At 44.3% G+C, this 26,562-nt stretch overlaps 1 protein-coding gene across 1 annotated transcript in view; it reads left to right on the top strand.

Moving 5' to 3' along the window:
• The first annotated feature begins 420 nt into the window (after positions 1–420).
• Positions 421–26,562, top strand: part of KCNIP2 (potassium voltage-gated channel interacting protein 2) — a 132,298-nt gene continuing 106,156 nt past the window's right edge. Inside the window, exon 1 of the mRNA XM_056849581.1 lies at positions 421–502. Within this exon, the coding sequence (XP_056705559.1) occupies positions 430–502 (73 nt within the window). The 5' untranslated portion in view covers positions 421–429. The remainder of the gene's footprint in view (positions 503–26,562) is intronic.

Genomic DNA, 26,562 nt, shown 5'->3' on the forward strand with positions numbered 1-26,562 from the left:
CCCCACCCCCCCGCCGCCGCTTTTCCTCCGGGGGATCTCAGTTTCCCGACGTTGGTGCCCGACGGAGAGCTTCGTCGTCCCCGTGGGGAAGGGGACCTTCCGGGAACCCCGTGGGCGTGAGGCGGGGGCCCCGAGCCAGAAACGGAGCGGCTCCGAGGGCAGAGGTCGCCCTCACTCCCCCCACGGCGATCGTGTGAACGGGAGAGGCGGGGCTGCGCGCAGAAGCGGGCGGGGGAGGCGCCGGCTCTCGCCTCTCCTGTTGCCGGGGAGCTGGACGCCGCCTGCCCCGGCCCGGCCGCAGGATCCGCACCGGGCGCCAGGGGGAGGGGGGCCCGGGAAGAAGAGGCGCGCAGGCGGCGCCCGTCCCGCCCCGTCCCGTCCCGGCGCCGGACTGTGGCGAGGCGCCCCGGGACTCCTGGGCGCCGCAAGATGCGCGGCAAGGGCCGCAAAGAGAGCTTCTCCGACTCGCGGGACCTCGACGGCTCCTACGACCAGCTGACGGGTGAGTCCCTCCCGGGCCGGCGGCGCCCTCTGCTCCGGGGGCGCCGGCTGGGCTGGGGGAGGCGAAGGTGTAGCATCCCTCGGGCAGCGAACAGCCGGTCAAGTGGGTAGGGGGGGGCGGGGTCCCAGCCCTGAAACATTTCTCACAGCGTCCCCTCCCCCCCAACACACCCAGGCGCCCCACCGACGGAGTCCCCTCTCTGCCCCCTCGCCGCCGTCTGGGGAGCCTAGAGGTCGGCCAGTCGGTCCCTGCACGAACTTCTGCCTGGAGAAAGTGGAGGATGGACGGGCGACATTTCATCCACTTTGTCCTTTGACGTGTGGGGCCCGTTGCTTTCCTAAGGTGCACGTCAACGTGTTGGCTGTGTGTGTGTGTGTGTGTGTGTGTTGGATAACAGGATCTTCCATATATGTCAAATGAGTGAACAGCGATGGCCCAGTGGGGTTCCAGCAGGTGACGTTAGAGGGGTCTCGTCCAGACCTCTGTCACCGAACCGCTCCAAGCTGCGTCTGAGTTGCGTTTAGGACGGATAGCCTAGGGGTGATCCCAGGCACTCAGAGTTTGGGCCTTCACCCTGCAAAGGGCCCTGGTAGGCAAGGATTCCTGCACACAGGGGGACTAGTAAAACCCCTCCAGAAACCGGATGCTGTCCATGGTGCTTGTTCGCCCGCTGGAATCTCTGCTCGGTTTGTAGATCAATTTTCCCCCCGGTGCCTGCTGCCCCTAAATGTCACTCTAACGATTCGGTGCCTGCAGAATGGGCTGTTCACCCGCAGAGATGTGATGAAAGGAGATATTTTGAGCTGAGTAGGAATACAAAGCCCACACAACTTTCCATCTCTCCGGTGACTTTAACACATCCATATGGATTTCAAATAAAAACTCAAGTGGAAAAATAAGACTAGAGCCCCTCTCAGGCTGTGACCTTCTGGGGAGCTGTAAGCATTGTGCTGGGAATCCTTTGCTGTCCAGAGACAGCCTTCCGCCTTGATTTCGCAGCACTCTGTTTGGCAGGAAGATCCCCTTGGATCCGCTTTACGTGAGGGGAAGGTGAGGCACAATGGACAACAAGAACCCTTTGCTTTCCAAATAAATCCCTATTTCATTATTACTTGTAAGGAGCCATGCCTCATGGCTGTTCTAGACATCAGAACTCATTTTCTGCCCATTTCCATCGACAACTCAACCAGATTCTTTATGCAAGCGAAACTTCGCATTTTTAAGCTTCTGCAAGAAAGCATGTTATTAAATCGGTATGTTTAGTGCCTAAGAATCTTTAGGTTGGTTGTTGCTTTTGCTCCAGGCAGGTCATGATCTGACCCTGTCCCTCCTTCCATGCTAGCCACTTACCCTGGCCCATCCTTTTCAGGTGTTTAGTTTATGTCTTCATCTCAATTTTAGGTCAGATCTCTCCCTCTCCTAGCCGTTAGCACCATCTCCCCTGAATCATTCATCCCCATCTCTGCAATAGCTTCCCAGACACAGCTGCTATGTGTGTTATTGGTAGGCAAAGAGGCAGTTAGTCAGAAGACTAAGGGGGGGGGGAGAGATGAAGAAAAAGCAATGAAACACTTGCTATAGTGTGACTTACCCCCACGTATGCGGAGTATACAGGCATGAGCTGCACTTTAGCACTTTGATGGAGCCCTCCGTGCAAAGAAATCGCTCCTGCTTAGGCTGTGCTGGCATCATTTTCTGGTGCTTCTACAGAAGAAATGGGGAGCCGTGATGATGATGACAAAAGGCAGGCCCACGTCGCTCACTAGAACCAAGTCAGGCTGTTGCGTGAGTCCAGACTGTAACTTGCCACACTTGGTTTGACCCACTTCTCAAAGAGGTTTCACATGCACTGGGAGACATAACACTAGATGTGTGTTGCCCCATTTATACAAGGCCAATTAACTTCTATTGTTGAGCAGGATGGCTATGTGAAATTAGCCTATAGTGAGCAAGTGCAGGAGAGGACTGGGGAAGAGGTTCTCCCAGAAACACTTTATTTTGTAAGTGTGACACCCAGCCTTAGCTGTTCCAGACACATAGGGCGCTTTCACTCATCCTGAATAATGCACTTTCAATCCACTTTAATTATCATTTGCAAATGGATTTTGCCATTTCACAGTCTAAAATTCAGCTGCAAAGTGGATTGAAAGTGCATTATTCAGGATGGGTGAAAGCGCCCACAGTGAAAGTGAGCTGGAACAAAACAGTTGGGAGTGCCTGAGAAGTATTGATGGAGTTCTGGCAAAATGTTCTACATACATTCATCACTGTGCTTACAATACTAGTAAGATGCCAATAAAAATGCAATCCCCTTTACTCACAGCATGCCTAACTCAGATAAAACGCTGGTTTGATTGAAAGCATTATTGGTTTTAGAACCTGGTCAGACTATGTCTTGATCTTACCTCATTTCCAAAGTTATCCAGGACCCAATGCCATTGAGGAAGCCACAAAACAGTTATGAACAGAGCCGTCTTCTGTTAGCCACTTCCAGCAGTTCTGTAACGGTAGCCGTTTTAGGTAGGCTGGTGTACCTCTGTACTCACAAATACTTGCTTTATGGGCTGTGGATATTGGTCCTCATGCAGGAAATATCTGATTCTCATGAACAAGCAGTTGCTTAAAATGGATAACTTTAAAGTGGCCTTAATTCATGTGTAGCCACTTGCGGTGCAGATCTGGCCATTTTCACCATGCCTCAGCCTCTGCATCTTTCTTTGGGCATCATGCAGGGGGTACTGGGAATACTGGTAGACCTAAGAGGTAAATGGCAGTGAAAGTGCCTGTCTTGCCATGCAGAACATCCTCCACACAGGTATATTTCATGCAGCTGCTGAGTGCCTACTTATGTGTGTAAATCCAGTGCAGCCACCCAGAAATCAAAGCAGTGCTATAAAATCAACAGTCCTGCAACCATCACACACGATGTGAGTTATTGCAGGGATTGAGGGTAGGTGCATAGTACAAATGTAATAGTAATCAGGTTCTGGAAATTCATTATTAGCTGTGCATGTGCATTGCTTTTCTCCAGATCTATTCTAGAAGGCAATAATTTCAAAGAGAATAAAAGGTGATACAATAAGACCATAGTTTCCCGATGCACACACTTGCTTGAGTCTCGTCATCTTTTGCAAAACAGGTTTTCCAGGTTTTTGAAGCACTACAAATATCTGCAAAACCTCTGATCAGAAATGATAGCGGGGCAGAAGAAATTGGTGTGAGTGCTGTAGGTAATGATGGCCCTATCACATCACCTTCAATTCTCATGAAAACAATTGTCTGTATCCAGTTTACAGCTCCTCCGGGAGGGACTGGAACTTGCAGCAGATAAATAATATGTGACTGGCTGTGCTTTTCTGTTCACTCCACACAGATCTTTGTCCATGATGTTTAGGTTTGATTTAGGCAGGAATGTGAGATGTGAAATAGACAGGAATGTGAGTCATGAACATCCAAGCCCTGCCACTTCTTGATTTCCCAATCTTCCCCAGCTCATACCCTACCAGAAAATATTTTTGTTAGTCTTTAAGGTGCTACTGGACTCTTGCCCTTTTTTGACTTCCCCAGCTCTATCTATGATAAAGTTGGTCCTCAAGTCCTGGCTACACAAACACCCAGTCTAGTAACCACTCTGCCTCCACTGCACCTCCCTGGAGTGTGCAGCAAGAACTCCAATCCTGGCAAATCCTTTGTCATGTTGTTGATGCTGAACAGCTGGTGCACACAACCCCAGAGACAGCTGCATTTTGGCAGTGGGTAAATGATCACTATAGAAACAGCCTACATTGTGCTCTGGGACCCCATCAAGGCATAATTTTACTTCGCTCCGTTACAGTGACAGGTAAAAAAGCTGCAGTAGCTCATATCGTCTCTTCCAGGCCACCCACTAGGAATGCCAAGCATATTTATGTATATGGTTGAACACTAGCATCTGGCCTCCCCCCACATCCCACAGAGAGGTTGTGATTAAAAACCCCTTTCAGTGCTAAAGGAAAGGCCAAGTGTGCAGGAGGAAAAACGGAGGTGTGATCACCCTCACCTGTTTGTCTGCTGGGAAGCACGGCAACTGAGGTTGTGGTACAGTAACAGGTTTTGGCATTTCATGAACAACTTGGCTACCAGGGAGCTCAAACCCACAGCAGGTACTTGTAGCAATCAGAAAGGCAGGGATTTTTCTCATCTGTCTAAATAGCACACCTGTTCTTTCTCTGGAAAATAATCTGGTTTGAGATTAGCAGTTGTGTATGTATGCACATTGCATGTGTGTGTGTGTTGTGTGGCAATGTATGCAGGTGGTAAGTGTTGCAAGCTATATAGTAACATCTGTATTTGAGGCGGTGTGTGTGTATTCAAAGGGAATGTCCCCTTACCCAGCCTTGCCTCCCCCCACATCTCAACATTCTTTCTCCCATATATTTGTCTCTGATAACATCGATAACTTGTCTATTTCGGCCTCGAGTCAGCCAATTTTTCACCCTGATGTCCTATTCCTTAGTCATAATTGAAGTTACCAGCACAAAGCATTTCCCACTTGTTCTTCTGGTGGATTTACTTGGGGGAGGAGGGGAGCTGAATGGGACCAAACCAGACTTTAAGTAGACCAGCTTTCCTATTCTGCACTTGACATGATATTTCCAGTGCTCAGAGTTTTGCCCTACAGGGATGCTGCATCTTGTTAATTCAACTGCACTATTGAATTCTTATGTATGCATGGACACTCCTTCCCTGTTTGTCCATTTCTGGGACTTTTTTTTTGCTCTCCTGGCTTGGAAATCCCTTTGTTTTGAGAGGATTAATTGCATGCTATTCGGTCTCATCTGTCTCTCTGTCCAAATGAAGCATATAGAATGGAGCGCCTGGGGGCTGTTGTTGTGCTGCAAGACAGATGAGTTGTGTGTGTGTGGGGGGGTTCTGTTTCTGCTCTGAGATGCTAAGCAGATTCTGGTCAAAGTTGGCTTTGTATCCAAATAGACACAGGATGAGCAGGATAGCAGTGTTGAGATAGTGGAATGAGGTCCGCAGACCTGGTGTGAAGAAGCTGGTGCCAGCAACCATGTAGGGATGGGTTGGGATCCTGAGCTGCTTCTCCAGATTGTGTTAAGGATTTAATGCCATCTCAATTATTGTGTTGTGTAAATTCTGAGGGGCCATGAAGAAGGACTGGAGTTGTCTAGCTACCAGAGCTAGTGAAAGGCGAAGGAACACGGTAAGGGCAGTTCCGTTGACACAGAGATTTGGACAAGGAGTTGAGCTGGTGTTTGAATCTTTGGCTTTCCAGATCAATGCAAACATATCATGTTTCATCCTGCAATTCAGAAGGAATTAAGAATTAGCTGTTTTACTGTCCTTGTCTGTGTGAGGAGGTGAGATTTTTCATGCTGGTTGTTACAGACATGCCAATGCTGTCTATACGAGTACAGATTCCAGCTTCAAGACCAGGCAGATTACAAAAGCAAGGAGATGTCTCAACAGCCAAATGGGCACTTGGACATGATGCACAGTGACTCCTCAATACAAGCGGGAATTCTTTTGTACAGAAGGTGGGAAAGCCAAAGTGCTACAGCATTGGAGTAGAGATGCTTAAATGAAAATAACTGGAGCATCTGTTTGGAGGTAGTAGGTGTTGTGATAAGGAAATGCAGGATATGCCTATTATATTAGGTGCTTTGGAACACAGGCAGGATAATGCTGCTGCAGTTGTCTTGTTTGTGAACTTTCTAGAGGCACCTGGTTGGCCACTGTGTGAACAGACTGCTGGACTTGATGGGCCTTGGTCTGATCCAGCATGGCCTTTCTTATGTGCTTATGATAACTTGTTTAACACACAAGAGACACTGTCCCCCAGATAAATAATGGTATTCTCTGGGAACAAAGTAATAAACTCCTTGAATTTCAGACTGAAAGGAGACAGTTTCCCTTCATGGAGACAAATTAACAGGATGCAGCTGACCATTTACCCACCTGCCAGGAAGAAGCCAGATAGATTGAGCATGACAATTCAGTTGTCCAGAACTCTTCCTAAGGGCTTCTTACATCTGCATGAGAAGGTTCTTGAGACAGTAGTTCAGGCTTGAGTGCTTATACACTCTCTAGTGCTCCAGGTCCTTAATTATGTCAGTCCCCCAAACCAGGTATAAGCAGGAATAGGTAGATGTCAGCACAGCTGCGCCTGCCCTGAGCTCTAGACCCTTTAAAGTTACCAAAGAAGAATTTGAAAAGGACCATCTCTCTGAAGTTGTGTTTACCATTCTACCATAAAACCACATGATCTTTTACACCCTATTTTAGAAAATCAAATCATGTTTATTAAGGAAAGGGATGAAATATGGGAAACATAGAATGGAACAGCAAAACAAAATATAAACAGTCTCTAGCCTTCACAGCAATTCTACTTGAAAGATGAAGTAGTTGCTGTCTAGTGTAACCAGACTTTGTGGCTGGGGTGTCTCTCTCTTGAAGAAGAGTTGGTTTTTATATGCCAACTTTCTGTACCTTTTAAGGAGAATCAAACCAGCTTACAGACTCCTTTCCTTCCTCTCCCCACAACACACCTTATGAAGTAGGTGAGTAGGGTTGCCAGGTCCCTCTTAATCACCGGCGGGAGGTTTTGGGGGTGGAGCCTGAGGAGGGCGGGTTTTAGGTAGGGGAGGGACTTCAATTTCATAGAGTCCAATTGCCAAAGTGGCTATTTTCTCCAGGTGAAACTATCTCTATTGGCTGGAGATCATCTGTAATAGCAGGAGATCTCCAGCTAGTACCTGGAGGTTGGCAACTCAATAGGTGAGGCGAGATAGTTCAAAGAGAACTGTGACTAGCCCAAGGTCACCCATCAGGTTTCATGTGTAGGAGTGGGGAAACAAACCTGGTTCTCCAGATTAGAATCCGCTGCTCTTAATCACTACACCATTCAGTATCTATCCTGGCAGAGTGATTGCAAACTTGCCTATACCTCCTCCCTTGATCTTGTCCATGAACTTCATTCTCTCTCTCCCATGAGATTGGCCTCTCATAGAGGCCTCTCTTTTAAGAAATTCCTTTGCCAGGCCTCCTTCTATCAGGGCCAAATTCACATCTTGGTCCCCTGGTGAATGTGGTCTAGACTCTAACTTCACCTTTGCCTTTCTGATACTGGCTATGTTGGGCAACTGAGCTGGCCAGGATACAAAGTTTAGAAGAGAGACTAGATTAATCCAATGACTGGGGTGGCTAACTGGGCAGGGAGATGTCAAGGAGATGTACAGGGAGCCTGATATTCAGTAAAAGATGTCCTTAGTGCTCAATCAGAAGTATGTGAAACCATTCCAGGTGCTAGAGCTATGTGGGGATTCTTGCCCATTCCTATAGGTGGAATGTAGTAGCCACACGGACCCTGGGATTCCTGTGGTTGAGTTGGGTAATTAGATCTTGCTAGTTATGTTTCCCATTATGTAGGTAGTGAGTTTTGGGAATAGGTGGCCACTAATCCCCCCACCCCATGAGAGCAGAAGTGTCTAAGTGGAGCAGTCTCAAATTTCATATAAAAATGGGGAAAGATATTTAAAATACCTTTTAACCAAGCAGCACACAAACAAATAGTAGGTGGTGGTGGTTTGGGCTGCATGTAGTAGATGGCATTCTTGGTGTGTAGAGGGTCTTAGGTAGCATTTTCCTGGGTGTATGTGCCCTAAAGGGTCCTAAGAACCATGCTGAGTTGAGTAATTTCTTAAGAGCTCAAAATGAATTTAGTAAAATGAAGATTACTCATTGGAGAAGGTTCAGACAGGAGGATAGTAAGGCAGGCTGGTCTGGCTCTTCCAATAGACTCAGTTCTTCTCTTTCCCCGTCCCTTCTCACTTTTCTATCAGCAGTGATTTCATTAAGCAAAGTGCTTTTACTTTGGCTTAAAGCAGATTGCTGCACAGAGAAGCTGGTGATTAATCAACCATTTTTAGTGACCTCCTGTCTTCTTGGGGATTGCAAGAACAAGCAGCTCATAGGCATTCGGGATGTTGTTGGGCTCTGGGACACAATTCTGGCTGAGCTTTGTGGTATCCTGTTCTGGTGGTGTGGGTGGAAACTGGGACCATTACTGTCATCATAAATCAGCAATTAGCTTAATGTAGTAAGATCTCAAGGAGGATCCAACTGCAAAGTGGCCACCCTGCTCTGGGAGAAATTTAATGCCTATGGATTTTAATTGATTTATTGCCTCTTGGCTAAAAGACAAGAAGAGGAAGAAGAAGAGTTGGTTTTTATATGCCGACTTTCTCTGCCACTTAAGGGAGAATCAAACTGGCTTACACTCACCTTCCCTTCCTCTCCCCACAACAGACACCCTGTGAGGTAGGTGGGGCAGAGAGAGCTCTAAGAGAGCTGTGACTAGCCCAAGGTCACCCAGCTGGCTTCATGTGTAGGCGTGGGGAAACAAATCCAGTTCACCAGATTAGCCTCTGCTGGTCATGTGGAGGAATAGGGAATCAAACCCAGTTCTCCAGATCAGAGTCCACCACTGCAAACCACCGCTCTTAACCACTACACCACTCTGGCTGGGTTTAACTTGAAACTAGCACCATTTGAAGCAGTTCTGTACCTAACACACAATGTAGGCATGACCAGGAGTCACCACCATGTCCTGTGGAACTTTTCTTTCTCTTAAAAAAAAAAAAAAAAAACCTTTTAAAAATCCAGCCTAAGGAACAGTTTTAGTAAACTTGCTAGATCACACACCATTATTTTATTGATCCTAATATTTGGTATTATGTAGAGTGTGCACCCACCAGAGACGTCAACAAAATTTACACATAGCCTGTGGGGAATAATCTTTTCCTGGACTCCACCAGGGGCTGTCAGCTTGTTGTTTTAAGAACAGTGTTTTATAATGGATTACTCCACTGTAGTCATGCAAGTTATTTTATTTAAATACTTGTAGCCCAATTGTCTCCCCGCCAAAAGGACCCAACGTTAGAGAGTGCCGACAAAGCCAAGGTGGATCAGTGGATGGAATCCAGTTAAGCCATGGATTAGTGAGTGACTGGCAATCTAACTATTGCATTTTTATTCTACCCTTCCTCCAAGGAGCTTGGGTTTCTCCCTGTGACGCCTTCTCCAGTCACATGGAGTGCCTGCCTATCCCCCTTTACACCTCTTTCTCTCACATTCCGGGTTACAAGTAGATCAGGCTGTCACACATTACTACCCTTCTTGCCTAACATCTTTAGAGAGCCATTACCATTTCCTCTCTCGGGCCCTTTCTCTCACTCACAGAGACATCAGCAGACAGGGTAGCCCTGCCCCTTTAATAACAGGCCCTTACTCAAACACTTCACAGAGTAATTGGGGTTGGGGGCTCAAACACTGTTCTGTTCACACACTGCCATCATTTATTCATATCCTAAACATATATAGATTGAGATCTTCACTGATGTGTGGTGTTTCTTTCCTTGAGACACACAGAATCAAACAAGGAGTTAACTTTTATTTATGGTTTGAACATAACACTGAAGAAAGTAAGGTGGAAGATACATTTCGTTTCCACTGAATGTTTGAACTGTTCCCCTATTCCAGCATTTTGGATCTTGTATTACAAATTGACTCTTTTTAGGCAGCTAGTTTTAAGCTGATCTTCACCGCAGCTTCACTCAACCAGCCAGACTGTCTACCCCTCTCACTGCCTAGCTACCAACTCCCAATTGTTGTTTTCCAATGGACTCTCCCCAATCTTCCACCAGCTCTCACTGGTCTTTGTTAGGAGGAGGCGGGACCTATCTGGTCCTTCACATGCCCCTCCTCATGTTAGCCTCACAGCACCCCTATAAGGTAGATTAAGCTAAAATAATGTGAGACCCAAGGTCACACAGTGAATTTCATGGTGAAGTAGGTATTTGAACCCAGGTCTCCGTAGTATGATACTCTAACCATTGCATCATACTGGCTCAGTGTCATACTTGTTAAAAGGGAATAATTTATCCCATAGGGCTCTTGTATGGTTAATGAGATACAATGTGAGAACCCTTTTGCAAATAGCCTCCAATTCAGTTTGAATATTTTTGCTGAAATTAAACCATGTCTGGCTAGTCAGTAAATGAGCTACTTAACTGTATAAAATGGAGACAGCAAAGATGTGTACTTTTCTCTGTAGGAGCAAGAATAAATTCTGCCTGGGGACCAGTTTGTAGGAAGAGAAAGCGATCAATATTATGCAACCGGAGAAAAGCTGACCCAGGTGGGAAGGTCTTATGTTAATGCTGTGACTTCAAAAAACTTACATTTCATCTTGTTCTGGTTTTGTTGTAACATAGTGTCTGGGCAAAAGCCTTTCTTGCCCCCCAGCATGATTTTGGCTATTAGTGAAGGGGGGAATTAATGACTCTTTTCTCCCATGCTGGCTGCACACACACGCATGCATTTTGGACTGTTCATCCAAATTTCTTGCTTGTAGATTTGATATTTGCCGAGAGTATGATTTTGTCCTTTACATCGCTTTGGGATGTAGTTAAGTTACCTGTTAACATTAATCATCTGTCAGAAGGATGGTCGCAGCTTCTTCTTTAAATGCATAATCAGATGTTTCCAGGAAGGAACGTGAAATGCTTGGGACTACTGACTATAGCACTGTATGATTCCTTCTCTGCCATTCCATACCTTCTGTCCTGTCACATCCAGAGCAAGGCTTCTAAGAGGGTGAAAAAGCCTCCAGAGGAAAAGTTCGGTGCTACGAACAGGCCACACTCTTCTTGTTTTGCTCTCCTTCTTACCATTTTATCTCTATCTTCTTAATTGAGCCAGGAGCCTGGCCTGGCCTCTCCCCTCTTGTCTTAGTCATTGTTAACAATGGTGGCTGTATTGTGTGCCTCTTTGCTCTTCCGCTGCCCTGGTTTTGACTGATGCTGCTGCTTGGGAGGGTCAGCAGTGCAACTCCCTACTTCTTGCTGGTCTTATTATAGCATGCCGTGGACTTGGACGGCCCTTCCCTCCCCCTTCTTTTCCATTGATTGGGTTGGCCTTCCGCCTGGGACAAGAGTGAACTTTGCTGGATAATTTGTCTTCATTTTGTCAGTTATGTCTGCAGAGGCCCAAACCATTTGTCTCCACTTGAGGGAGGCTTGCTATAAACTAAATCTGACAAACTGCTCTAGGTTGCCCAGAAGAAATGTAAGCATGGAAAAGTCCTCCGAGAGATGGGAGTGCCTATTTCTTCAATATCGCCTGTCCTGCTGATAATTCCTTCCCACCTTTTCCTTCAGTGGTCAACAGTCTTCCTTAGAGACTTGTCCGCATCGCATCATATGCAGGATTGGTTTATAGGGCTAAGATCTGACAATCTATTTTTGCAAAGGGATGTACACGTAGTAGTGAGCTTTCCAGTTCCAGAAAGGCAGCCCCCCACCAAGGCTTCAATGGAGTTTTCTTTCCTGATGCCCCATGGAGAAGAATTTTGCATTGTCTCTTTTTGTGTTTTTTTCAAGTTGCATCGGGAATTCATACTGATGTGCAAAATGGAAGGAGAGATGTTTCAGAAAAAATGGGCAGCTGCACAAAACCAACCAAAGAAGATCCTGTAAACCAGATTGAAAACTGGTACACAATTGCTTCTTGTACTGGAAAAATGGATCAAGTCAGTGTAAGGAGAGGCAAGGATGTCTGCAAGGCTAGGGAAAACAGGGGCCACCTGGAAAATGTCCATAGAAATCACTCAAACACAGATACTTTATATCTATCTATAGATAAATCTATATATAAATGATGATTAAAGTAGATTATACCATGATACTACTGTACACATTCTTTGGACTAATTTTGCTTATTACAAATTACATTAAATTTGAACTGACAATTTCAGCAAGACTGAAATCCAATTAATGCTAGTCATCTTTTTACAGACATATGCCGAGGACTCTGCATTTTCTTTGAGTATGTGAATCCAGTGTGGACACACTGACAAATCTCCCCTTCCAAGAACATTGCTTTCCTTATTTTTGCCTATTTTTCTGATGGCATATGTTAAAACATTTGTGGCCTTTTATTTTCCACTGACGCTTGTATTTTTCTTTTTCTAATTACTATTTTAGCAATTTCTAAATTCAGTTATAATTTAATAACAAAAACTAACAGAACAAGAGTTCACCCATGACATAATTTTTCCCAACATCATGCCTCTGGATGACTAATTTAAAGTCAGCTTGGATATGATAAGCATCTTTATTTGATGTTATAAAGGAAGGTCCCAAAAATAAATGCAGTGGGGGGGAGAATGGAGCTCACTAGCACTTAGCTTCTCTGTAGGCCATATAAGACTTTTATATTGAAAAGGAATCTTTAGAGGTAGCTGGCCACTTTTTCTTTTGCTTTGATGTGAGAACTTCTTTGTGAAAAAGATCACTCATACCATATGCAGCCATGAGTTCTGACCTGACTCATATGGTTCCTCTTCCTCCTTTTCCTTTCTCCCTCTATTTCTATAATCTCCATCTGGATATAAAAATGGAAGAAAAAAATGAGGGGAATAAAACCCAACCTAAAAACTGACTGCTTTACTAGGTTGATACCTGCACACATAGTATTTGAGAGACTTATACTAACCAGTATTACAACAAGAGCCTATTATACCAGATGTTTGAGTAATTGAGAATAGAATTTACAACATATACACATGCCTGGTTGGGTTTGAACTGTTTGTATTTGCATTCATTAATGTATTTCTGTAAATGTGTGCAGGTTTACAAAGGGTTTTAATTAACCACTGATGAAGGCCCCATAGGCCGAAACGCGTTTGGTATGTGGTTATAGTTATCAACCTCAGGAAATGCCATTGTGCTATTTTAATGCTTTTAAATAATTTTAACTTTTATATAGCGCTTCTAATAAATTATACTTTCAGTATTTATACATAAGACTTATATATATTTTCTTGTCACCCAACCTTGGGTACCCAGGTATAAATTCAGCTAATACAGCATATAGTCTAATGGGTTCATGCTCTAGTTCTTATGTATCCCACTGATTATTCCAGGTGGTTCACTTTTCCCATTACCTCTATAACAGCCGCAGAGTATACCCTGGGTGCCCTGTTAAGTTTTGGCAGGAATCCTGTTCCTCATCAGGCAGTATAACTTGGCCCACACTGTCAGTGTGGATACAGTAGGCAGGGCTGGATTTAGACATATGAGATCTAAGTTCAGATCCTGCTCTTCTTTGCAGCCTAACCTGCTTCGCAGAGTTGTTGTGAGGATAAATGAGTTAGGAATAAATGGGGTGGGAAGCATTTTGTATACTCAAAAGTATCACTCTAGCCACATTACCACACACTGAGTCATAGCCTGAGAGACCTTGAAGCCAGCTCATTGGCTGTCAACCTAGCTCCATTCTTAAAGGACTCAGGGGAGAACAATTCCCTCTAATGCTGGACAAGGAACCTGATCAGAACAAAAAAAGAGCAACTTTAAACCTGAACATTTTTTACCGCTGTTGCCCCAAGAAATGTCTTTTTCTACATTTTCTCCCACTGCAAATTAAAAGGATCCAGCCTACATCCTTGAGAAGCTTCTCTTTCCTGTTTTCTGAACAATCCAGTCTGAGCAACTCAAGGTCAACTTGACTTGGTTTTATTTAGTTTTTTTCAAGCATGCTTGTCCTTCATATGCTGCTGGAGCAAATCACCACAGCTGAGCCCCAGAAGCAAATTAGCCATGGGTAATGAGGCTCCTGCTATGTCCCAGCACTGGGAATTCAGCTGAAACGGGAATGTAGGAAGGGAGATCAGGGAACATCTAATCTGGAGTGTTCCAGTGTGGACACATTGGCAGCTTCTCTGTGCATTGACTTCAGCTCCCTAAAAGGTGGAATTGAAGGTAGCTCTAGACCTGCTACCTTTGGCAGAGATGACCCATTCACTTCAGTGCTAAATAAGCTAACCTTGGAAAATCTCCTACCCACATTATGTTTTTGCAGATACATGTCTGATGTTTTACATGTATCTGTGCCACAGATGCCCCTTTTGGGAAGCTACATTGACTAGGATCTAGGAAGCCATCAAAAACTATCCAGTTACCTTTGCTTTGGCTATCTTAGTCCTCCAGAAAAGGGGGAGAATCCATTAACAAGATTATTCTCCTACAGAATAATAAAAAGAATCCAAAGCATTGCGTCCTTTTTGTGGGTTTTATTATAAAAGAATATATAAAAGACTGGATAGTGGGTTAAGATTTAAGGAACAAGCATGGATAAAAAGTACAGCAGTCTCTTTGGCATCATTGTAGGCTCTCTGCCTCTCTCCGAAAAAAATAAGTCTTTTTTCTAAGCAAAATTGTTATGTCTTCTGAACTGGCCAAATGGCTTTCTGCCACAAGGCCAGTTTTCACACAAGGACACCCTAACCCTACACATTATACAGATATCTGTTCCTCAAAAATACAGGCATAATTCACCAAGCTAAAGGCTGAAGTGAGTCTGTCAGAGTTCAATCTGGAAATATTTTGAGGCCTAGCAAGCTTCTATCTGTAGAATCAGAATATGGTACACAGCAAATGTATATTTGTTAAACCCTGTGCATCTTGTACATGTGCATATCCCTGAGAAGCAGAATTGTCTCCCACTCCCTGCCGTAAGTCGTTAACCTAGGTTTGCCGCCATGAAACATGGGAAAAGTGGCCTTTCAAAAAAGGCTGCAGTGGAAGGCTGGGAACCACCTAGTTCCATCAGACTAAAAAGGTCAGATTTTTAACTGGAGTTGTTTTCATAAAAGGTGTTCAGTGCTGATGGCATCATTGTAAATAATCTGTGCCCTTGACATCTCTCGAATTAGGAAGAGCATTTAAAGATGTACTTGAAGAAGGCAGCAGACAGGATTTCCACAGCAATGAATGACATCTGTGTATAGGCACATCGCTCATGTCTGTATTCCTTAACGAGAGGAGACTTCTGTTTAATAATCAAACCTTTATTGAAATACCATCATAATGTCAGTTTTAATTACAGATAAGCAAGATGGTTGACTAAAGAAAACTAGGATTTCTTTACATGCATACCTAACTAATTGTGTCATCCATAGAAATGTGTTTTGGTTTGATTCCAACTGTACTAAAATGGAAAAGAGACAAAGAGGCTAGTCCATTTTTGCCTACCATATTATTAAGGGGCAATCACGAGATCACTTGCCATGGATTGGTAACCTCTTAAGGCTTTCATTATTCCTTTCTCTATCCAATCAAGGAGGTTAAAAGTAGAGATGCAGCAAATTTCTCAGCAAATGCATTCAAAAGTTGAACATACCTAGTTTGACAGCTGCAATCACCTGTGAGATGAATGTCCAGTCTGTTTGCCTGTCCATTGACCACCCCAAATGACTGTTGAACAGTTTTGCCACTGCACAGTAGCTATAGTGGATGAGTGTTGTTTCCTTGTAATGGTGGAGTTTCATTTATTTGCCTGGTGTGGGCTTTTTGCATCTATGCAGTAGGTGAGATTGATTTTACCCAGGGTCATGGATGATCAGAGGAGGTCATTAAATGACTTGAGGGGGAAGCTATAGCTACCATCAGCCTGTGCAGAAAAAAGCATGCATGAAATAACATTGATAACATGGACTTAAACATCAAGTGGTAAGACTTTCAAAAAAGTTTACTTATAATTGCTGACCGACTAATTGAATTGCTCACTGTTCATTTATGCCATGGTATCTAAGTGGCATGCAGCAACGATAGGTCTGTAAGGGAGGGGGGTTTACGGGACAGGAGGACGGACACCAGCCTCAGTGAGAATAGGCATGTGTGAAATACTCAGCACTGTTTGAATACTTGATAAGCAACCCGATGAATAGATTTAAACTCCTTGTGAATACTGAACTGATCGACTGACATGGACAATTGCCTCCTATTTGTGACTGGCGAACAGATGGTGAGCTGAACCAGCAGGTGTTTGAGCATCCCTAGTCAAAAGTGGCAGAAGAGGGTTTTAAAAAAATTTCTAGTCCTAAATGGTATTGAAATGATGGACCCTTATCACTAATGCTTGCTGGGGGAAACAGGTTTGGTTAGAAAATCCTGAAAGAAAGCAACGTGTTAGCATAGGATTCATGATACAAATGGCATATAAACTTGCATTGAAAGCAGAGTAAAGTTAGACCCCAATGGTGGAGTTAAGTTGGTTTGTACCAATGGTAGGAATAATAGGGTGACTTAAAGTGTGTGAAGCCCTGACCTGGATGGCCCAGACTAGCCTGATCTTGTCAGATTCCAAAAGCTAAGTAGAGTTGGCCCTGGTTAGTATTTGGATCATAGGAGACCACCAAGGAATTCCAGGGTCACTACGCAGAGGCAGGCAAGGGAAAACCACCTCTGAATGTCTCTTGCCTTGAAAACCCTATGGGGGTTGCTGTAAGTCCACTACAACTTATCAACACTTACCACCACCACTAAAGTGTGTGTATGTTAAGGGGTCTTGAAAGTGTGAGTAATGTTACTATTTGGTGTGTAGTCTAAACTGGAAAGAGAATGTGGAAAGCCTGCTAGTAGCTAGTGGAAGAATATGGGGCACAGAAGGAGCTGTTACTTACAATTGTTTTCCTGTGCTTGGCTTTAAGTGTGTGGGTGTGGGTGTCAGAGAGACTGTATTTCTCTCCTAATACCAGTGTGGAAGTACTATGCAAGTCCACACATTTTTGCATTCAGCAGCAGGGTAAAAGGAGCAGGACTGAATGCCAGAATTTGTGCACATTCACCTGTGGAGCAGATGATTGCTTCTGGTGGGGGGGGGGGGGCAGAAGCTAGCCTAAGTTTGGAGGGGGGGTTGAGTTAAAAAAAAAACCCCTAGTGAAATCTTGTCTTAATGTTACCTGTTCATTTGCATGGTGAGACACCTCCCAGTAGGCTTGAGTGTGTTCCTGAGCTACACCAAGTTGCATTACATACCCCTGCAGAATTGTGCCCTCTGCTTTCATATTGACACTGGGACATAAATGGATGCGGCGTTTCTGTTTGAGCACCTGTCTCTGAAGGCAGCCCTTTTGCACTAGGAAGGCAGTGGACAATAACTTTAGCCACCTCCACACTGTTGCAACTCTGGCAAATTTTCATATCAATGGTTAGTTTTCTCAATCCCTTGGAGGCTCCTGGAAACCTCCTGGGCTTGGCTGGCTCCTTCTAGCAAGCTGAGAACTATCATTCCATAATCGCCAGAGATCCTCTCTAACTGGATTAGACGAATGAGCTGCCGCTTGGATAATGGCTTTGCTTCTCTTTAGATTAAAATTTTAAAAAATTACATCGTGCAGGGGAATTAAAAACCTCTAACCCTACGTATGTTTGTAAAGCAATAATCCAGCCCCAGCATTGCCTCCCTCCTCCACGAACGGCTCCCCCTCCTCCCCCAGTGCCTTGTAGATTCTAACTCTGCTAGGCAAGTTGCCAGGAGGGACCAGCACTAATTCCACATTCAAGCGACTTGCTCACTCTTAATTTTCTCCAATAAAATGTCAATGAATTTTAAACGATGTGAATCCTGGTGATGGCAGACTGGCTTCCCCTGAGGGGAGGGGACCAAATTTGCCGTTATAATGAATCTGTTGCAGTTGCAGCAGCAGAATCATCGGGGTGCCAACAAGAGTGTGACTCACTGGGCTTTAACTGGCATAGAATCATAGAGTTGGAAGGGGCCACCAGGGTCATCTAGTCCAACCCCCTGCACAATGCAGGAAATTCACAACTACCTCCCCCCCCACACACCAGTGCCCAGAAGATGCCCAAGATGCTCTCTCTCTCATGAACTGCCTAAGTTCATAGTATCAGCATTGCTGACAGATGGCCATCTAGCCTCTGTGTAATTGCTTAATATCAATGGGGGGGGTGTGGTATGCTGAATGTGCAAACAGGATTTCCTCCAGCCGGAGGCAGCACTGAGTATGCCCAGGGAACTCTTCAAAGCTATTTTGAAATCAAGCATCACTTTCCTTCACTCCTCTGGAAGGAGGCGACATGGGAGAAGGGGGAAAGGTGCATTTCACATCTTGACAGTTTGCCTGTAGAGGGTGATGCTGTTAAGATAAGTTAGTGTGGGTTGTGTATGGGTTTCAGCCTCCCCTCCCCAAACGAGAGAGAGGGGGGGGGGCTGGACCTATTCTATTTCAGGCCAGTAGTTTCCTGTCACTCAGGCTTTACTACTCCAGCCTTGAGGTTCGTTTCTGGGAAGGGGAAGAGCCGCACACAAACATTAGCTTGTTGGGATAAAGGAATGCTTTGATCAACATCTGAGAGACCCTGCAAAGTCATAAACGCCTTCAGGCAGGAAGGAGACTGGGTTCCTATTTATAGTAACAAAAAGTGAGGTCAGCAGACCCATTTGCCCACCTGTCAGGATGGGGCAAGACAGATTGATTTGGAGACTGCCTGCAAATGGGACTCGAAAAACTTGGTCCCCATTTCAGGATAGGTCAGAGATATTCCCAGGGGGAAAAGGTTAAAAAGCTTAGCACACCATGGTAGTGTGCAAGCCACACATATGCAGATTTCCCCACTGCCTCTTGGGGGCTCTCAGGAAAGGGGAGCAGGATGGGTGGGTGGAGAATCATCACCGTGGTAGTGTTTTTAAAATGCTTCTCAATCTTGGTAGCTTTTGGCGCCTCTTGAAACCTGTTTTGCATACAGTGCCGTGTAATCCAATTAACTCTGCAATACATCCTGTGTTTCATTAAGTCTCTACAAATCGCAGAGCAGGGGTTTCTGACTCCTTTTCCTCCCCCCTTTTGTACTGAAACTCCATCCTAGTGAAAAGTTCTGGGGAACTCAGAGGTTTACTCACTGATTTGTGTACTTTGGTTATGCCTAATTTTAAAAAATATTACACCACTAATGCTGCTTTACCTATTATCCCCATCTCACGAGGAGAGTGCCTCTGGGAACGTCTACCTTTAGCAAATGCTGCTACCAAAAATGTTTGTGATATTGGAAAGAATAATTTTATCATGTAAGAGTTAAGAAGACAGCTTGATGGGAATGGGTATTGTAAGGAGGATTGTCCCAGCAGAATGTATGTGTGTGAGGGGATTAAGAGTACAAAGGTGGCTGGAGAGTGTTGGAGTTCTAGCAAAGGATGAGACTGAAATCTTCCTGGTCCATGCAAACGTTTTCCCAATATCTCCTCTTCACCTGGAAGCCCTAGAATCCCCCTGGTACCCCAGTGTTCCTTGCTCCCTGACTCACTAAGTAATGTGATTAACTCTAGCTAATGAAGCACTAATGGCCTCGCACTTCCACAGTTATTTAATTAGCTGACAATAAAAGCAAACCTTATTGCCCAGGGAATTCTGGCAGCCTGTAATTAACACACAGAGAGGTGGGGGGATAAAATATAAACAGAGACTACTAGCAAAGGGTTAATCCATTACAGAATATTTTTCCTGCACAGCTCTGTTGTGCTCTCTTCACAATAACAGGGGCCAGGTTGTTAAGTAGGAATAGGAAATTGTGCAATTGTGCGTGTCTGTGATTATGAAGCAGTTTTCTCCAGGCCAGTCAAGGTTTGTTGCAAGATGCCGGCACCTGAGCAATGAATGGTTCACGAACAATAGACCAAGCAAGAGGGAGGTGAGGCAGGTTGGCCTCCCTGCTGCCAATCTCTAGCACAGGCTGCTGCTTTTTACGTACTGCCAGCTTTCAGACATGCTACTAGCCAAAGTACCCAGTGCTTTTGCCCCAGGAACTGAAGAAGAATCCTCACATTCTGCCCCACATCATCTAAGGGCTCTGTTCAGCAGAAATGTCTGTGCTTCCGTTGAACAAAAAAGAAGCCTGGGAACTGATGTGGCATAGGCTCTGTGGTGTGATCTGGGGTGTTGCTGATTCAAACGTCACCTTAGCCTTAGAAGTCTCTGTCTGTCTCTCAGTCCCTGATTTGCTAAATGGGGGTATTCATATTGGCCTACCTTACAGGGCTGTTTAAGTATTGTTGTCTAGATGTTTCACTTTGAACACTCAAAGTGCTTTGTACAAATGCTAAATGCTGTTATTCAGAAGGCAGCACTGCACAGGCATCCATGCATAAATCAGTACTACCCTTTTATAGGAAGCAATAGTCTCACCCTGCAGTGTTGCTCATACTTTTTTAACACTCAGGAAGTCCTGTGCTATTGTCTCTTGCTCTAGCTGAAAGGCATGCAGAAAAAAGGTTCATGTGTATGTGTGGGGGGTACATTTTGAAGCTCACACTTTTCTGCTGTAGAGGGATGCTCTAGTGTCTTGACACAGACTCCTTCCTCTATGCAACAGGGAGATGGTGGAGCCAAGAGGCCTTGTTTTCCTCTTTTTCTATCCTTCCAGCCAACACAGACATGTTCAGAGACAATGGTCTTGATTATGAAAAGAGCGTGGATAATACAGGTCCCCTACCTTGGCTGGCAAGCAACAGAAATGGGCTCGCAGTGTAAACGTTGCCACAATTGTCTTTGAGATTGGAAGGGACACACTAGAAAAAGAGAATCTGCTGGCTGACTGGCTTGTTCATTTGTCCCCAGAAGCAAGCAAGCGCTTTCATATATTTCGTCTCAGAAGCCCAACTTCATTCAAAACGGTATGCACACATTATGGAGTACACAGGTTGGGGATGAGTCCCCACCCTGTATCAGACAACAGTCGCATGTGAGTTGTGGGGTTTCTTCCATTTCTGCATGCTCAGTGCCTGGTTAGAATCAAGACCACAGGGCACACAGAGAAGGGGCTTCAGCCTTCCCCTCCTTGCCACCTTCCCAGCTTGAAACAAATGCTAAATGCTGTTTTACAAATTTGCTTTGTACAAATGCTAAATGCTGTTATTCAGAAGGCAGCACTGCACAGGCACCTATGCATAAATCAGGACTACCCTGATGTACAAATGTCTGGGCAGGTACTGTTGGGCCTGTTGGAAAACCCAGGTGTATTGCAGAGGTCCAGGGAACAGTTATAAGTCTGGGAGATCTCCTGCCCCCACCTTGAATTTGGCAACCCTACCGGGACCAAGGGGAGGGCTTGAAGCCCCATATCCACATGCACCATGGCCCTGATCCTACTTGGAAGCCCCATATGCATGAATTGAGGAGAACCCACAACTAGGGTTGCCAATCTCCAGGTGGGGGTCTGGCGATGTCCCGAAATTACAAATGATTTTCAGACTACAGAGATCGGTTTTCCTGAAGAAGATGGCTGGTTTGGAGGTTGGACTCTAGGGCATTATACCCCATTGAAGTCCCTCCCCCTTCCCAGACGCTGCCGTCCTCATGCCCAACTCACCCCAAATCTCCAGGAATTTCCCAACCCAGAGTTGGTAATTTTACTCATAACTCATGTGTGATTCTGTTACGTCTGATACAGGGTGGAGACTAAGGTTGCCAGCTTCCAGATGAGCCCTAGAGTTCCCCTGGAACTACATCTGATCTCCAGGCTACAGAGATTGGCTCCCCTGGAGAAGTGGCAGCGTTGGGGGGTGGACTCTATGGTATCAAGGGTTGCCAACCTCCAGGTACTGAGAATTTCAGAGAAAGATGGGTGGAGATTTTGAACAAATGTTCAAGTGATCTTATGCTACTTATTATAGAAAAAGCCAATGAGGAGAATGTTAAGATTAAAAAAGAGATAGATAGAGAGAAAAAGGAGCTTGAAAGAAACATGGAGGCTGATATTTTTTCACAAAAAATGGCACAGGTGTCAGCTGAATTGGAGGAATATACGGAACAAATCTGGCAATATAAAATTAAAAAGCTTGACAGGGACACACTGGATTATAAAAATAAGACTGTTTATGTTTGGTTGAATCCTAAGTATCGCTCAGATGAACAACGTTTTAATAGAGGTGGTGATGAGGAATCAGATAACACAGAATCCTCAAGCTTATCTAGCAGGGCTTCGAGCCGGGAATACTCTTTAAGACCCAGAAACTATCCCAATTACCATATGCGGGGGGGTTATTTTCCCCGGAGACGGAGGAGAAACATGAAAACCTAGTAGTTAACTTATCCGGCCGACAACTTACAAATGTTGAAAATAAGGTTTTAAACCTAGGCTTAGGATATGTCCCATGTCCCCAGTACTCTAGTATACAGACACGGATAGATCTTTTTAAGTTGATTAGATTAATTAGGCTTAAGGACTTTTTTAAAGGACGGGACTCAGACCGGGTAGATTTTAGAATTAAATCAGCATTTATCCCGCCTGTTCAAAATCCATTAATAGACACTTTCTATCACTGTGTCTTACGTGATATCCAGTCTTTGGAGCGGAAAAAGACATTTCGTCAATATAATTTAACACTAGAGGAACAGGAAGCCTTACATGCCTTAACCCAGGATTCTTCCATTGTAATTCAGCCCGCCGATAAAGGCGGAGCGACTGTAATTCTCACTGCCAGGGACTATGATACTGAATGTCTCCGGCAGCTCAGACAAACAGATTTCTATGAGGAAATAGCCAGGGACCCCACAAATAGTGTGCTACACATTGTGAAAACAGTAATTTTTGAAGCATTGTCTTTGGATTTTATTACTAAAAAAGAGGCGGACTTTCTTTACAATCAATATCCAAGAATGCCGGTATTTTATATACTACCCAAGATTCACAAAACTTTAGACCATCCGCCAGGGAGACCAATTATTTCGGGTATCAATGGGATATTGGACCCAATTTCTAAGTATTTAGAACATTACTTACATGTTTATACTACAGATACCCCATCGTATATATTAGACACTGGGGAATTTATAAAGAAGGTTGAAGGTACCAAGGTACCTACAGATACTATTCTTGCCACCTTTGATGTGGTCTCTTTATATACAAATATTCCTCTCCCTGAGGTTAGAGCAATCATTGAACTTAAATTGGAATCACGAGAGAATAAACATCCACCTACCCATTTCTTAATGGATCTTGTAGATTTATTATTTGAGAATAATTATTTTAGATTTAAGGAACAAATTTATAAGCAAATTAAGGGGGTGGCTATGGGCTCGGCTGTAGCCCCTTCGGTGGCAAATATTTATATGGTTGCATTTGAGCACAAATATTTATTTTCAGATGATTTCTTTAAACAACATGTGTCATTTTACTTTAGATTTGTGGATGATCTGGTAATGGGTATAGATACTGAGGATAATTATAATATGATGTTTGAAAAACTTAATCATGTTGATCCTAATATCAAATTTGAATCTAAAAGTCATTCTAATTGTATTAATTTTTTGGATATTAATATACATAAGAGTGTTGATGGTGTAATCTGGGTGTCTCCGTATAAAAAACTAATGGACAGAATGGCCCTTTTACACTTCGACTCTAATCATCCGGGCCATCTAAAGCGAAATTTACCATATAGCCAAATGTTGAGGCTTAAAAGAAATTCAACTAATACTAAAGATTTTGATACCGCTGCCTCTTCTTTAAAAGGTGCCCTCATGAGAAGGGGGTATCCTATAACTATAATTGACTCGGCTAAAAAACGGGTGGATGTACAGGTACGGGAACAGATGTTTACTCGTTCTAAGAGACCAATTTCTAAATTAACCTCATCCTTTTAGTACACTCTTTTAGTGGGTGGCATTCGGAAAATTATTTATAAACACTGGCATATGATTGCTGCTTTGCCTGACTGCTCTGAACCACCCCTCTTAGGGTATAGAAGAACCATGTCCCTTAAGGATCAACTTGTACACACCGATAGAATTGATCGGCCCATTGTAACTACTAGGAGGGGCCATTATCGGTGTGGATCTTGTACTATGTGCCCATATGCGCTCCCTGTTAAGAGTTTTACCTATATTAAAACAGGCTTTAAATTTGAAATTAAGTCATATACGGATTGTTCCTCAGAAAACGTGATTTACGCCGTTCTATGTTCTTGCGAATTGATGTACATAGGCAAAACGAGTCGATCCTTGAAAATACGGATCGGAGAGCACCGATCGAGGATACGGAACTCCGTGTTAGAGGCTCCAGTCATCGCGCACTTTAAACAGGCAAAACATAATGACACCGACTTGAGGTTTTTTGCTTTATGGCAATATAAGAAGAAACGGTTTAATAGGGAAAATATAGATAGGATTCTTCTTCAAAGAGAAGCCCACTTTATTACCATGTTTAATACTATGGCCCCCAATGGATTGAACTCGGCATGCGACTATTCTGCCTTTTTGTGAATTTTGTTGCTTAACGCCGTACAGGAGCGTTTCCAATAAATATCGCACCCTCTCTCTCTTTACTCTATCCCACCATGATATAAGAACACTCACCATACGAGTGGTAGAATTTAAATATATAAAAGACGTGGAAAAGTAGTCTGTGAGTATAATTTATATTTGTATTATGTGGATGTGCTGCATATATTTACAATTATATAATGAGTTCCAATGATAGCTTTTGGAAAAATATTTTATTTAGAAATACAACGTGGGATCGCCATTGTGCACGAACAATCCTCAACAATTCTTCAGCAAAGAATCTGAAAAAAAGAAGAAACAAAGGATTAATGAACTATAATTTATGAAACTATACTTACTAACTGATGAAAGTTTATATGAAACAGGAGATTTACCGGAAGCCTGTTTTGATTTTCAGTTATACTGTTTATGTATATTTTGTATCTTTGTGAAGGAACAAAGGATGAATAAGAAACTAAACCTTTAAGAATATTGTTATCATTGGTTTTTGATTAATAGCCATAGTGATTGCCCTGCATTGACTAACCTCCAGGTACTAGCTGGAGATCTCCTGCTATTACAACTAGGGTTGCCAGGTCCTTCTTCGCCACCGGCGGGAGGTTTTTGGGGTGGAGCCTGAGGAGGGCGGGGTTTGGGAGGGGAGGAACTTGATTGCCATAGTGTCCAATTGCCAAAGCAGCCATTTTCTCCAGGTGAGCGGAGCTCTATCGGCTGGAGATCAGTTGTAATAGCAGGAGATCTCCAGCTAGTACCTGGAGGTTGGCAACCCTAATTACAACTGATCCCCAGCCGATAGAGATGTTCACCTGGAGAAAATGGCCGCTTTGGCAATTGGACTCTATGGCATTGAAGTCCCACCCTCCCCAAACTCTGACCTCTTCAGGCTCCACCCCTAAAACCTCCCGCCGGTTGCTAAGCGGGACCTGGCAACCCTAATGGTATCACATCCTTACTTGTTCTTTCCCTTCACCAATCTTTACCGTCCCCAATCACCACCCATAATCTCTAGGAATTTCCCAAGCCACCATTTACCACTCTAGTGAGTACCCCAGGCCCAGCCTGTGTTTTCTTCTGCCTCTAATTTTCCTGATGTCTATTCAAAAGCCTTCTAGCTGTTTCTTTCTCACTTCCAAGCTGGCAACTTGCAGTACCCAGCTGCCAGAGTTTTGCAACCCTTGGAAAACATTGGGGCTATTGTCAGCTGAATCCCAGTTTGCTGGCAGTAAAACTACTCTTTCACCCTTTTGTCCCTCTCTAGCCAAGATGCTAGAAGATCCATGGCTGGATCTTTCTTTCTGGTAATTTTTAAAGGCAAGTAATAGCCATGTTGGGCTAAGGTTGTCAACTCCATGTTGGGAAATTCCTGGAGATTTAAAGCCAGAGCCTGGGGAGGGCAGGGAGCTCAGCAGTGATGTGATGCCAGAGATGTGAGCCCACCTCCCAAGCTGATATTTCCTCCAGGAGAACTGATCTCTGGATAGGGTTGTCAGGTCCCTCTTCACCACCATTGGGAGGGTTTTGGGGTGGAGCCTGAGGAGGGTGGGGTTTGGGGAGGGGAGGGACTTCAATGCCATAGAATCCAATGACCAAAGCAGCCATTTTCTCCAGGGGATCTGATCTCTATCAGCTGGAGATCAGTTGTAATAGCAGGAGATCTCCAGCTATTACCTGGAGGATGGCAACCTTATATCTAGAGATCAGTTGTAAATCCAGGAAAAATCCAGGCCTCAGCTGGAGGTTGGCATTGGCAGCCCTTTTGTGAAGCCCTGATTCATGTTGGGAACATAGTATGTGTTTCTCTTGACAGAGTTTTGCCAGTCAAAACCAACCCCTTCCTGTTCCCAATGATCAGATAGGCTATACAGCTACTACTACGGTAGCTTGACTGAAATTTGATTTTAAATTTGGTTTTATT

The sequence above is a fragment of the Euleptes europaea genome, chromosome 5 (genome assembly GCF_029931775.1).
Source record: "Euleptes europaea isolate rEulEur1 chromosome 5, rEulEur1.hap1, whole genome shotgun sequence".
In the NCBI taxonomy this organism is placed as follows: Eukaryota; Metazoa; Chordata; class Lepidosauria; order Squamata; family Sphaerodactylidae; genus Euleptes; species Euleptes europaea.